This window comes from Sapajus apella, unplaced genomic scaffold, assembly GCF_009761245.1.
Source record: "Sapajus apella isolate SASKATOON/1434 unplaced genomic scaffold, GSC_monkey_1.0 scaffold18, whole genome shotgun sequence".
Lineage (NCBI taxonomy): Eukaryota > Metazoa > Chordata > Mammalia > Primates > Cebidae > Sapajus > Sapajus apella.
The window spans coordinates 15,313,844-15,327,948 of NW_022436958.1; the positions used below are offsets into that span (position 1 = coordinate 15,313,844).

The window sequence follows — 14,105 nt, forward strand, 5'->3', positions numbered from 1 at the left end:
CTTTTCTTGAATATTGACTATTAGGAACACAAATTATTAGGCACCTGCCACTGACTTTGGAATAGCTGCCATATATTGCATGTCAGTGGTTATCTTTGGATTACTGAGGTTTTATACTAAAATTTTCCCAGAAAGTCAGACTTGTTTGACAGTTATTAATCTGTACATATGTATATATTTCTGTGCAGGTGGAGCAAATGGATAGTGACATTGTCATTCCTCAAGATGTCACGGAAGACCGTGGTATGGATGAACATCTTGAAAAGGCCTCCCTTTCAAATAATGAGTGTGGTTCTCTTGACAAAACCAGTCCAGAAATGTTGAGCAGTAATAATGATGCCAGAAAAAAAGCTTTAATTTCATCAAAGAAAACATCAATTGAATGTGCATCCAGTACAGAAAATTCTTCTGTTATTAGCAGTAGTTCGGTTTCTAATGCTGCTGTTTCTGGGACTCCCCCACACCCTACAAGTCGGAGGCAAACCTTTATTACTTTGGAGAAGTTTGATGGTTCAGAAAATAGACCTTTTAGCCCATCTCCCTTGAATAATATGTTATCAACTGTTACAGTAAAAAATAACCAGGAAACCATGATTAAAACAGATTGTCCACCAAAAGCAAAGCAAAGAGAAGGGACTTTTTCAAAATCTGATTCTGAAAAAATAGCGACTGGAACTAAGAGATCAAGCCGGAGAGCTGGTAAAGCTGAACAAACAGGGAATAAAAGGTCTAAGCCCATAATGAGATCTGAACAGGAGAAAAATACTGAGGAATCTATTGAAGGCATGGTAGTCTTAGAAAATAACTCACCTGGTTTGCTTAAACAAACAGAATGTGTGTCAGATAATCAGGTTCATCTTTCTGAATCTACAATGGAGCATGACAATACAAAGCTTAAAGCAACAATGGAAAGTGTTGTATTATTGGAAACTAATATTGTAGAGGAGAAAAATGTGGAAATTAATTTGGAATCCAAAGAAAATACACCCCCAGTAGTAATACCAGCAGATCAAATGGTAAATGAGGATAGTCAGGTTCAGATAACTGCAAATCAGAAAACCCTCAGGCGGTCTTCAAGGCGACGCTCAGAAGTAGTAGAGTCTACCACTGATAGCCAAGATAAAGAAAATAGTCATCAAAAAAAGGAACGACGTAAGGAAGAAGAAAAACCTCTTCAGAAGAGTCCATTGCTTATAAAAGATGACGTGTTACCTAAACACAAACTGATTTCTGAACAAACTATACAGGAGAATTTAATTGAAAAAGGAAATAATTTACATGAGAAGACTCATGGGGAAACCAGTGCTAATGCAGAAATTGAGCAAAATAAAAAAAAGCCAGACCCTGAGAACATTAAGTCTGAGGGAGATAGTACCCAGGACATTCTAGACAAGTCCTCTGAGAAACTAGTCAGAGGCCGAACACGGTATCAAACAAGAAGAGCATCTCAGGGTTTGCTTTCTAGCATTGAAAACTCGGAATCTGATAGTTCGGAGGCAAAAGAAGAAGGTTCTAGGAAGAAGAGATCCGGAAAATGTAAAAACAAAAACAATGAAAGTGTTGACGTTCAAGATCAAGAAGAGAAAGTAGTGAAACAGGAATGTGTGAAAGCTGAAAATCAGTCACATGATTATAAAGCAAGTTCTGAAGAAAACATAAATATAAAAGCTCAGATTTGTGAAAAACAAGATGAAGGTAGTACTATAATATATCAGGATTCTACAGTAACTTCAGATTTGTTGCAAGTTCCTGATGATTTACCAAATGTGTGTGAGGAAAAAAATAAAACTAGCAAATGTGCAGAATATTCCTTTGCAAGTCGAACTGTGCCAGAATCAAATCTAAGGACTAGAAATGCCATTAAGAGATTACATAAACGAGACTCTTCTGATAATTGTAGTGTGGGAGAATCCTCAAAAATGGGGACATCAGATATTTCTTCACTTTCAGAAAAAACTTTTCAAACACTTGAATGCCAACACAAGAGAAGTAGAAGGGTGAGGAGATCTAAAAGTTGTGATTGCTGTGGGGAAAAATCACAACCTCAGGAAAAGCCACTCATCGGGTTAAAGAATACAGAAAATAATGATGCAGAGATTAATGAAACCAAAAAGGCAGATGTACAGATACCTATAGTCACATCTGAAACTTCTCAAGCTAATCCAGATTCGGAAGGACAATTTTTAGATGAACATAATAGTGTATATTTTCATTTGGGTCTTAAAGAGGATAATGCTACTGTTAATGATTCATTAATTGTTTCTGAAACCAAATTAAAAGAAAATACAATGCAAGAATCTCCTCCTGAAATAATAAACTTTAGAGAGGAAACTTGTGATAAGGATTCTAGTGAAGCAATGTCTCTAGAAAGCCAAGAGCCATCTAATGAAAATTTTAAAACCATTGGCTCATGTTTAGGTGACTCGAAAAATGCCTCTCAGGAATCTTTGCAGACAAAAGAAAAACTAGAAGAAACCCCCAAAAAGGAGCTGAGTCTGGAGAATGTTACTGTTGAAGGAAGTGTATGTAAAGTAACAGAATCCAACCTAGATAAAGTAGAAACTATGGAATTGGATGTAGGAAATGAAGCTAGCTTCCCTGAACAAGAGAGTACCAAAACTCATATTTCTGAAGAAGCAACAATAGAAGAAAATAATACAAATGATAAGTCTGAATCAGACACAGCTAAAGTGAATGCCGAAGAAGCAGCATCTGATGAATTAAATTCAGGTATTAGTCTTTCTGATAATACAACACCTATAAAATTGAATGCTCGGTCTGAGATTTCTGAACAAACAGCAGTTGGGGAACTAGGTGGAGGAAGTGATGTGTATGATCCACACTCATCTGAAAAAACGAATACTGAAATAGAAAATTACGAAGAAACGATGATTGGCGAGGCAAAGGCTGAAACTGGCCATGATGAAACAGAGAATGAGGACATAACTACCAAAACCTCAAAGTCTGATGAAGCTGAAACAAAAATGTTGAATGTGGAAATGGACAACTTTGTTCGTGACACAGTTGAAATGAGCGCTGAAGAAGGAATCATTGACTCTAATAAAACTGAAATAAATACTGAATGTAGTAAATCTGAAGAAAAATTAGATAACAATCAAATGATAAGGGAAAGTGATATTTTACAGGAAGATAATACTTCAGAGAAAGTGGAGGAACCATCACAGTCTCTGACATCCAGAACAGCTATATCTGAACTAATAATAGAAGACAATAATGCATCTCCTCAAAAACTAAGGGAACTTGATCCTTCACTTGTGTCAGCAAATGATAGTCCTAGTGGCATGCAGACACGCTGTGTCTGGTCTCCTTTGGCTTCTCCATCTACGAGCATTTTAAAGAGAGGACTAAAAAGATCCCAAGAAGATGAAATCTCATCACCGGTTAACAAGGTAAGGGGAATGAGGCTGAAAATTAACCCAGTATTTGGTTGGAACATTTTGGTCACACAGTGACCTCTGGTGAATGACAAAATATTTCAGTTGTATCACCACTCATTATTTACCATAATGGTTGCCAAGGAAAGGGTAGGTAAAAGAAAAGGTTTTGAAAAAAGGAGACTGAAGCCCTTTAGATAAAACATCTTTCATTTTATAATACTAAAGATCTCTATGCAGCCATGTACATTTTTCACCTTTGGCAAAATTGATAAGGCTCCTACCATCTTATTCTTGTACCATAATATCATTTGAGGATACATTTAGGACCAGAGGCAACATTGCCACTGATAAAGCAGATTTAGTAGTTGTCATGTGCTAGGACATTATTCTGTTTTATATTTTAGATACATGTTTATATAAACTCATTTCCAGACCATATCTAATTAAAAAGAAAATCTCGTGCCTTTATTAATTTGTAAATGGGATGTTATTTATAGTTATTTATATCCCCATTTACTCAGCTGAATTACAGATTTTTTACTTTAGAAAAGATGGATTATCTGTGTACCTGCTTTAGTGTCAGGCCCTGTGCCTTGCACATAGTTTGTTGAATGAATAAAAAAATAGGAAAAGTTAGGTGTATTTACACAGCACAATTTGTCTTCTACTTAATAAAATAGCTGTCCTGAAAAGGTAAGATATTGGAATTCCTTAGTTACTTGAACTTGGTATTTACTGTAGAATACATTTTATTTATACCAGCATGCATGTATAGATGTGACACCTTGCTTTTTGCCTACAACAAGCACATTGAAAATGTTCCTTCAAAATTCCTGTTCCTGTTATTCATATGGTATCTCAACTTAGAAGATACACTGAAAATTCTTCTGCTGAGACTCTAGAGATTAAATTATTTCTGTTTTTTACATCAGTGCAGTTTTATTAAGTTTTTGCTACTATGCCTTTTTCACAATTTTTAGTATTATTCTGAGACAGTTTAAAATACAGAAAATTAGAGTGAATTGTGGCGTTAATATGACCTGTGAAGACAGTCACTAGGAAGAACTGTGTAGCTGACGTCTAGTGAAATAAGTTTTCTAAATCCTCATTCTTTTTTTGGGTAACCCCATAGTGAAAACATATGGTGTAATTTTTTTTAAAACTTTAATTTTGTTAAGTAAAATCCTGATCTGTGTTTTCAGATTCGCCGTGTCTCCTTTGCAGATCCAATATACCAAGCAGGGTTGGCAGATGACATTGATAGACGATGCTCTATTGTTAGGTCCCATTCTTCAAATAGTTCTCCCATAGGAAAAAGTGTTAAAACATCCCCTACTGCACAGTCTAAGGTAAGCTGCAGGCTTTAAAATATACATATATGTGTACAGACACAGTTACATGTGCATGATGTGTCATAAAATGAACTATTTGAAAAACATCTTTGTGTTGAAATATTCTTTTCATCTGCTACACTGTAAGGAGAAAGGAAGAGGTGGTAAGAGGCAGTAATGATCCAGCAAGTAATTGATTAGGTAGTAGATTACTCTTATTATGTTTTTTGAAATTTTGAAGAAATCATTATAGTCTAAGTTGTAAAAATTGTAAAATTATAGTCATCTAGGGTTCTGAGTGTTTTTTTTTTCTCTCTCCTTTCTTCTATCTAGCATAATACCACTTCAGCCAAAGGATTTCTGTCCCCAGGATCACGTAGCCCTAAATTTAAGAGCTCAAAGAAGTGTTTAGTAAGAAGTGCTTTAGTTTTCATGTCACTTTATATTTTCATGTTCAGTCAGTTGACCTCTGTTTAACAGTTTCTGAAATTTATTCTAAGATTTCAGAAATGGCCAAAGAATCAATACCATGCCCAACAGAAAGTGTTTACCCAGCTTTAGTGAACTGTGTGGCACCAGTTGACATCATTTTACCTCAGATTACATCAAACATGTGGTAAGTGGTTATTTAGGCTTGTTGCTTATATCGCAAGGTGCCACTTATTTCAGAGGACTATTTGAATTCTCAGGGTTCTCATGTTTCGAATTGATTGGCATGTACACACACATTTTAATTTTGAAATAAAAATGCAACTGAGACGGTAAGCCAGATAAGGAATATAAGAAATACTTAATACAATAAGATGTATGCATATTTTAGGTGCTGCGTTGAACCCTTACATCCATCATCTTGTTTAATCCTAATGTAAACCTTATGAGAAATATGAATGCCATTTCTACTACCACCAAAACCGTACAGCTATTTAGTCATATGTAAGAAGCATGGGGCTCACACACATAAAACTTGTTCATCAGGTGTTTTGTTTCTAATTAAAAGTTTGTTTCCTTGGTGTTCTAAGTCTTAGAAACTTAAATGCATGCGTGTAGATCATTCACTATATCTTAATTTTTTTTTTTTTTTTTTTTTTTAAGAGGGAGTTTTGCTCTTGCTGCCCAGACTGGAGTGCAGTGGCACAATCTTGGCTCACTGCAACCTCTGCCTTCTGGGTTCAAGAGATTCTCCTGCCGCAGCCTCCCGAGTAGCTGGGCCCACCACCATACCTGGCTAATTTTTGTAATTTTAGTAGAGACGGGGTTTTACCATGTTGGCCAGGCTGGTCTTGAACTCTTGACCTCAGGTTATCCTTCCACCTCAGCTTCCCAGAGTGCTGGGATTACAGGTGTGAGCCACTGTGCCCAGCCAGTCATTCACTATATCTTGATTAATTATTTCAGGTAGTTTGTGATGCCTTGTGATTGTTTCTCTTTAATGGAATTATCAGGCTACCCTGTCATGGCATAATCCCCAATAGGAAATGAAGTGTTCTTAAACTCCTCTTTTATTTCTTATTTCTTTCTTTTTTTTTTAATAACATGCATGCCATTGCAAAACTTCTCTGAGGAATTTAATGATTGAATAATATGTGTCAGGCATACCAAGTCCATTTCTGATTAAAGTTGGGGAGGCTGGACACAGTAGCTCATGCTTTGTAATCCCAGCATTTTGGGAAGCTGAGGTGAGCAGATAGCTTGAGCCCAGGACTTCAAGACCAGCATGAGCAACATGGCGAAACTCTGTCTTTAAAAAATAAATGTATTAGCCAGGCATGGTGGCGCATGTCTTTAGTCACAGCTACTCAGGAGGCTGAGTTGGGAGGATTGCTTGCCCCAGAGGCAGAGGTTGCAGTTAACTGAGATTGCGCCACTGCACTACAGCCTGGGTGACAGAGTGAGAGCCTGTCTCAAAATAAAAAGTTGTTGGGGAGAGGGAACATTGCAAGGGTTGTAGGTTAGATAAAATACAACACTGAAAGCTACACATTGTAGCATAACAAGTTTTATCTTCTTACCCTACTTATGTTTATAACACAGTTAAAAAGCAATTATGTGTACTTCAGAATCATCTATTAAAGAGATGTATGTAAAGCACAGAATATGATTTTGTGCTTTAAAGATGTATGTAAACCATTCAAGTTGTATGTAAAGCATAAAAGCAGTAGTAGGCTCATTCAGTTTCCAGTACTATTCATTATGCGAGACATACACATCAGATTCAATTTTATTTTAAATTACACATACATGTGCCTGTCTTCACTGTGGGCTAACATCAGTGATTGAGCTTACATGGGGAAATTCAACTTAATTAATAAAACCGTATAATTATAATTTCTTGTTTCTGTTTTGTTCAGGGCAAGAGGCCTGGGCCAACTCATTAGAGCTAAGAATATAAAAACTATTGGTGATTTGAGTACTCTTACAGCATCGGAAATAAAAACTCTTCCTATCCGTTCTCCAAAAGTATCCAATGTAAAAAAGGCTCTCAGAATATATCATGAGCAACAGGTAAAAACTTAGTACAATGTGTGTGTTAATATGATTTAGCAATACAGTTACAGAAGTTTGTTAAAGCATCACTTTATAATGGCAGAGGGAAATTGGTTCATTTATTTGTACTATCTTTATGTAATGCACCTCAGATATATTTTTGTTTTCTCCAACCGCTTCTCTCTTTCATTTCCACTAGTCAGTATTTGATTCCATGTCTGCTACTGGTAAAATCTGGATGTTCAAATCCAAGCATCTACTAAAACCATACAGATTTGTAGGTCACCATACTTTGATTTTGATGTCTAGCACATTTGTGACTTATTTTTCTTGTCCTTCCTATTGGTGCTGTGCACATGAATATTTTGGGTCATAAGCATTTTTTAAGATACTGATAAAAACTAAGATTCTTCCCCACTAGAAAACTGTATACAGAAAATTTTGCATATGATTTCAGAAGGATTCACAGACTCTGCTGAAACCCTTTCAGAGACCCTCTATTCATTGACACTACAGGTTGAGTATTCCTTAGGTGAATTGCTTAGGAACAGAAATTTTTTGGACTTCAGATTTTTTTTTTTTTTTTTTTTTTTTGGTGGGGGGGATATTTGTATTATACAGCTACTTGGCAGTTGAACATCCCCTAATCGGGAAATCCAAAATGCTCATTAGAGGATTTGGGCATCATGTCAGTGCTCAAAAAGCTTCAGATTTTGCATTTTTGGGTTAGGCACACTCAACGTGTATCAGAAGTTGTGAATAAATGAAAAAACAGAGTAAGCAGTGTTCTGAATCAGAATTTCTCAGACCTGGGGTTTGCTGGCTCCTGAAGACTTCTGCTGCATTCTTGAAGGTCCTTGATTTTGTATTAATTTGTGATCTTCTAAACATTTGTTAACCCGTTACTCCTGAGAGAAAACCAAAAAATAGTAATTTTCTGTCTCACAGATCAAGTTTAGTTTCTAAAGTATTTTATTCAGTTTCTGTGAGTCTTGGGAAAGTCTGAGAATTACGTTTTTTTAACAGCTTTCTTAAGATATGATTTATATCGTGTAAAATTCACCTTCCCTTAGTGTGCAGCTAGTTTTGAGTATATTCAGGGTTAAATAACATTCCACATGATCTAATTTTGAATCTTTTTTTTTAACACCCAAAGAAGAAACTCTGACCCATTAACTGTCACTCCTCGTTTCCACTGCCCAGCCATGCCTACTTTTTCTCTATGAATTTGCCTATTCTGGACATTTCATAAAAGTGGGGTCATACAACCTGTGATCTTTTGTAACTAGCTTCTTTCACTTAGCATAATGTTTTCAAGGTTTATCCATGTTGTAAAATTTCCTTTTTGAGGTGGAATAATACCACATTATATGTATATACCACGTTTTGTTTAGTTGACAGACATTTGGGTTGTTTCCACCATTTGCTGTTATGAATAACACTGCTGTGCCTACAGGTCTTTATATGGATAGATGATTTCATTTCTCTTGGATATATATAACCAGAGGTGGAATTGCTGAGTCATATGGTTACTGAACTTATTTTCAGAAAGTTAACTTTTTGAAGTATTTTCTCAATCAGTAATCCATAGGTCCTAGGAACACTTAGGAAAATTGTATTTGGGGTTTTTTGTTTTGTTTTCCTTGTCGCCCAGGCTGAAGTGCAGTTGCATGATCTCGGCTCACTGTAACCTCCACCCCTCAGACTCAAGCGATTCTCCTCTGTCAGCCTCCTGAGTAGCTGGGATTACAGGCACTTTAATTTTTGTATTTTTAGTAGAGACGGGGTTTCACTATGTTGGTCAGGCTGGTCTTGAACTCCTGACCTCAAGTGATCTGCCCATCTTGGCCTCCCAAAATGTTGGGATTACAGGCGTGAACCACTGTGCCCAGCCAAAAAATAGTATTATTTTTAAAAAAGTCCACGTTTTTAACCTTGGAAATCTCTGCTATAGACTTTTTTACACTACATTCTTGAACTTGAGAAGTAGAATGTAGTTTTCTCAGCTGCTATGGCTATATTTCTTGAGAAACCATTATGAAATGTTGTTAAATCCTAACCCTCTCTCTGAGGAAATACTTTGTAATGCTAAATTTTGTGTAATTAGACCATACTTTCTTAGCAGTATTAGCTCTTAATTGTGATGGATGGTAGAATATAGGTTCTATACAATATGTTTTCTAGTGTTTGTACTATTACTCCTATTAAAAGTAAATTTCAAAGTGTTCGTTTTTTGCTTTTTTCCTGCTCCAACTGTGTAATCAAGGTGAAGTCTCGTGGACTAGAAGAGATTCCAGTTTTTGATATTTCTGAAAAAACAGTAAATGGAATGGAAAATAAATCTTTGTCACCTGATGAAGAAAGACTTGCCTCAGGTATATTTTAGCAAAGTGGGATAATTTTATTTAGAAAATCAGCTGACTTTCTTGAAGTATTTTGTTGTTATGTTTTCAGTTTTAGTCTAGTTTGACAATGCCTTATTTTTTTTTTAACAATTATTTTGTGTTTACTGTGAAGCATATGAAAAACTAACCGAATGGACATCAAATGTGTGTGTCTACTTGTTTTTCTTGTCAACTTCTACTCCATTAAGGGCGCAAGGATATAAACTATATACTTTATGTTCTAATTGTTAATAAAGTAGTCTACCCATTTTTAAATTTCTTTAATAGCACAGAGTAATCTTTATGGGAATGGCACATAATTATAAGCTATGGTAGGTTGGGCATGGTGGCTCACACCTATAATCAGCACTTTGGGAGGCTAAGGTGGGTAGATCACTTGAGGCCGGGAATTCAAGACCAGCCTGGGCAACATGATGAAACCCCGTCTCTACTTAAAAATACAAAAATTAACTGGGTGTGATGGTGCACACCTGTAATTCCAGCTACTTGGGAGGCTGAGGCAGGAGAACCGCTTGAACTTGAGAGGTGAAGTTTGCAGTGAGCCCATATTGCACCACTGCACTCCAGCTTGGGTGACAAAATGAGGCTCCATCTCAAAATAATAATAGTAATAAGCTATGGTAGATTTTTCTGTCAACTTGTCTCCTTGAAAAGTGAGATACCTTAGCCTGCTGTCTCAATTTAGAAATCTAGGCACTTTGACTAACTCAAAAGATTGTCTAAATAATTTAGTTTTTGTCTAGTATAGATTTAATTGTGCTTTTCTTCTCTTTTAGATACAGTTGATACTGTTGCTTTAGAAACTCCGTTATCCAAAAATCTTGTGGCACAGATTAGTGCTCTTGCACTTCAACTGGATTCAGAAGATCTTCGTAATTATTCAGGAAGCCAACTATTTGAAATGCACGAGAAACTAGGTAGTATGGCAAACTCTATAATAAAAAATCTACAGTCACGTTGGAGATCACCACCCCATGAAAATTCTGTTTAGTATTTTAAGAAAAAAATTGAACTTTTTTTTTTTTTTTTAAACATCACTGGATTTCTTGATGGAGGAAACAAGTTCTGAAATAATAGCACAATTTCAAAGAAGAGACTGTTTGCAAAGTTGATAACATTTGAAACCTTGAAGGACAGTGACTTATGTAAGTTCAACTTTGTAAGTTCATTATGTAAGATCTTTTTTTTTTTTTTTTTTAATATATATTTTCTTGGCTGCTATGTGTGGTTTTTCAGGAAATTTATCTTTCTGAGATGTGAAAGCAAAAACTAGAAACAGAACTATACATTTTATTTCACGCTTTCTTAAACCCATGCATATTCTAGTTGAACATGTAAAATAAGTAAAATTGAACATTTTTCTTTGAATTTTTGCTGAACTGATAAAGCTGTTTATACTTTTTGTTTGTTTGTTTAATTCATGTTTGTTGGGCCTGAGGTTTAGGAAATTTATTGTCGTTTAAAAACCTCAAACGCAATGCAAAGGAATCGGAACTTTTCCTGCAGATGTCTACTTTGGACAGCTTTCAAGAAAAATGTGAAAAGTTTCAACTTCTGGGGGTTAAAACATTAATGCAGAATTTACTAAGATTTTATTCATTTGCATTAGCAAATTGTGCAGCAGCAGTTAACTGAAAATTTATGAGACATATAGTATTCACTTTTAAATGCATGATTGTACATTATGTATAGACGACAATGTTTTTAATTTATAAATCATTCTTTGTTAATTGCATGGGTTTTTCTGCAGCTTATTGTGAATACCTTGGTTCTGTTCAATAGAAACATTTTGTATATATTAAATACTGAACTATCAGTATGGACAGTAGAAGTGCTTCATGGGCTTGCTGCACATATTTGTAGGAGTCTGTATCTGCAAGTACAACAAATAGTTTTGTACTTAGTTAACAGTCTTAGTTAAAACATGAGTTTATTTTCTAAAAGTATCCAGAATAAGTAAAATTATAGAACTAAGAAAATGTTATACAGCTTTGCTGTTAATACCCTTACCTCCTCATTATTTTTGGTTTGGAAGAGGGTATCAGCCACTAGAAAGTGTGCCTCGTTACGTTTCTTAAAGTTAGTTTCAGTATTTCACTGCAAGTTGGACTGTACGAAATCTGAAGTTGATCTGCTTTTTTAACCTTCAACTAAAAGCAGACTTTGAAGAAATTTGAAACTATTGTTTTTAATATGTGTATGTTTTGCCTAGGTTTTTTTTTAATAGGGAATGTAATTAAAACCTTTATAAATGTTACCAACTAATATTAGTGCCTGACTCCCATATTTGTTTCATCTTTTTAACTGAGATTATATCTCATTTGTTCTCTGAATAGAATGAATGAGTGATCTCAGTTTTCACATTTTATTCAGAAGCTAATCTCTATTTAGCAAGGCATGTAATCTACAGCAAGTCATAGAAAGTTTAATCCTTGTGCCTAGTTAGCTCTCCCATATTCAGGGATCTCTATAAAAGTTGTTATCTTTTTTCATCATCAGCCCCTATAAAAGTTGGTGTCTTTCATCATCATAAATTCATTATAATCACAGATATTTTTGGGTCTAAATAATATATTTATATACCAAGGATGATTTTATAAAGAAATTCTGGGATCATTGAACTAAGGATTGTGGATTGAAGTAACTAATGAAAAAGACTAATTTCTTTAAAAAGAATATAATTGTGGTTTACATTGTACATCATTTATTTCTCAATAAGGAAGAGGTACACATGAATTTTTAGTAACAGGTATGAGTAAGCAGATATGTATATGTGTTTGCAGCAGAGGGGAGCAGGTTTCTTTAACACACTTGAGAATTAAAATTAGCTCATTTCGTGATTATGTGCCTTAACGTTTGTGTGAACTAAACTTGGTGATTCAATTAAGTTCTTGGGAAGCCGAATAGTAATAGCAGAAAATGTGACCAAAATGAGTAACATGTACTTAAATCACTGGATTTTATATAAGCACAGGTATTAATCTTAAAAACATTGTAGTTTAGTAAAATTGCATTTTAAAATATTTGGGAGCAAAGACAAAGTCTTCATTTTGCTGTGGCTGTAAGCATATATTTTTGGCACCTTATTTGCAATATTCTTCCCTTAAAGTTTCCTGCAAATTCCCTGTTAGTAATTCCTAAATAGCAAAACATTAATATTCCATGATCAGCTCCACTGTGTTGTCTCACTATTAAAATGGAATCTGTTTTTTCAAATCTTTTCTAATGGTTAATAAAACAAATGTCAGATAATAACAAGAACACTCAAATGTGGTGTCTTAATTATCTTATGCATATCTAGGAAGAAACTGGTGGCATACAGGAGTGTAGTATCTTTTCTTTTTTTCAGACGGAGTTTCACCCTTGTTGCCCAGGCTGGAGTGCAGTGGCGTGATCTCAGCTCACTGCAACTTCTGCCTCCTGGGTTCAAGTGTTTCTCCTGCCTCAGCCTCCCTAGTAGCTAGGATTACAGATGCACACCACCAGGCCTGGCTAACGTTTTTGTATTTTTAGTAGAGAGGGGGTTTCACCATGTTGGCCAGGCTGGTCTTACCTGACCTCAGGTGATCTGTCCGCCTCGGCCTCCCAAAGTGCTGGGATTATAGGCATGAGCCACCGCACCCAGCCCATGATTTTCATATCTGTGAAATCTATTTTGGATTCTATAGTGGATTTAAGTTTTCAGCATTTCAGTGACCTCATTGTTAAGGCTGCTCTGCCACTTGAACAAGTTTGAAAACCATTGTTGAATCATAAGAAACTTTGCTCCAATTCCAAATAGTTAAAGGATGAGCCAGATTAAATAATGCTATTGGATAATATAGTCAAAAACAGGATTTAAACCTGAACATTAAAAGCATGATTGAAGGCCAGGCGGTTATATCACTTGAGACCAGGAGTTCAACCTGGCCAATATGGCAAAACCTTGTCTGTACTGCAAATACAAAAATTAGCCCAGCACATTGGTACACACTTGTACTCTCAGCTGCTTGGGAGGCTGAGACGAGAACTGGTTGAATCTGGTACATGGAGGTTGCAGTGAGCTGAGATCATGTCATTGCACTCCAGCATGAGTGACAGAACGAGACTCTTTCTCAAAAAAAAAAAGGCATGATTAATTCTAACATAGCCCATGGATTTTTTTTTTTTTTTTTTCCTGTACAGCTTGAAGATAAGGTAGTCAAGGACTCTGTTTCATATTTAAACATAAATATGTGAAGAGTAAGTTGTGAGGCAAGAAACAAAATTGGAGGGAAATGGTGGGAATTATGAATATTTAAGTGAAGTTTTATTTTTCAAGGTAAAGGAATGAGAATAGAATAAGTGCTTTTTAAAGAGAAAGTATAAATGAGTTAATATTTTTTTCTTCCAACTTTGACTTTAATTGAGTAAGAAAGGCCTAGATTTCATCTCATATTCTTCATAATTGATTTTCAAGAAAGTAATTTGTCATTCAGCCTAAGAGGCTATAAAATAGCAATTGTTGA

At 35.4% G+C, this 14,105-nt stretch overlaps 1 protein-coding gene across 8 annotated transcripts in view; it reads left to right on the forward strand.

Moving 5' to 3' along the window:
* RIF1 (replication timing regulatory factor 1) overlaps positions 1-14,105 on the forward strand; it is a 70,024-nt gene that overhangs the window by 51,521 nt on the left and 4,398 nt on the right. For 5 of the 8 annotated variants that reach the window (XM_032286354.1, XM_032286356.1, XM_032286358.1 and 2 more), the window contains 7 exons: positions 189-3,410; positions 4,601-4,747; positions 5,063-5,140; positions 5,230-5,345; positions 7,078-7,231; positions 9,480-9,588; positions 10,395-12,873. In XM_032286354.1, coding sequence (XP_032142245.1) covers positions 189-3,410; positions 4,601-4,747; positions 5,063-5,140; positions 5,230-5,345; positions 7,078-7,231; positions 9,480-9,588; positions 10,395-10,609 — 4,041 coding nt within the window. In that variant the 3' untranslated portion in view covers positions 10,610-12,873. Of the gene's footprint in view, positions 1-188; positions 3,411-4,600; positions 4,748-5,062; positions 5,141-5,229; positions 5,346-7,077; positions 7,232-9,479; positions 9,589-10,394; positions 12,874-14,105 lie in introns of those variants that run through there. The other 3 variants (XM_032286359.1, XM_032286360.1, XR_004271312.1) reach the window with 2 other exon arrangements.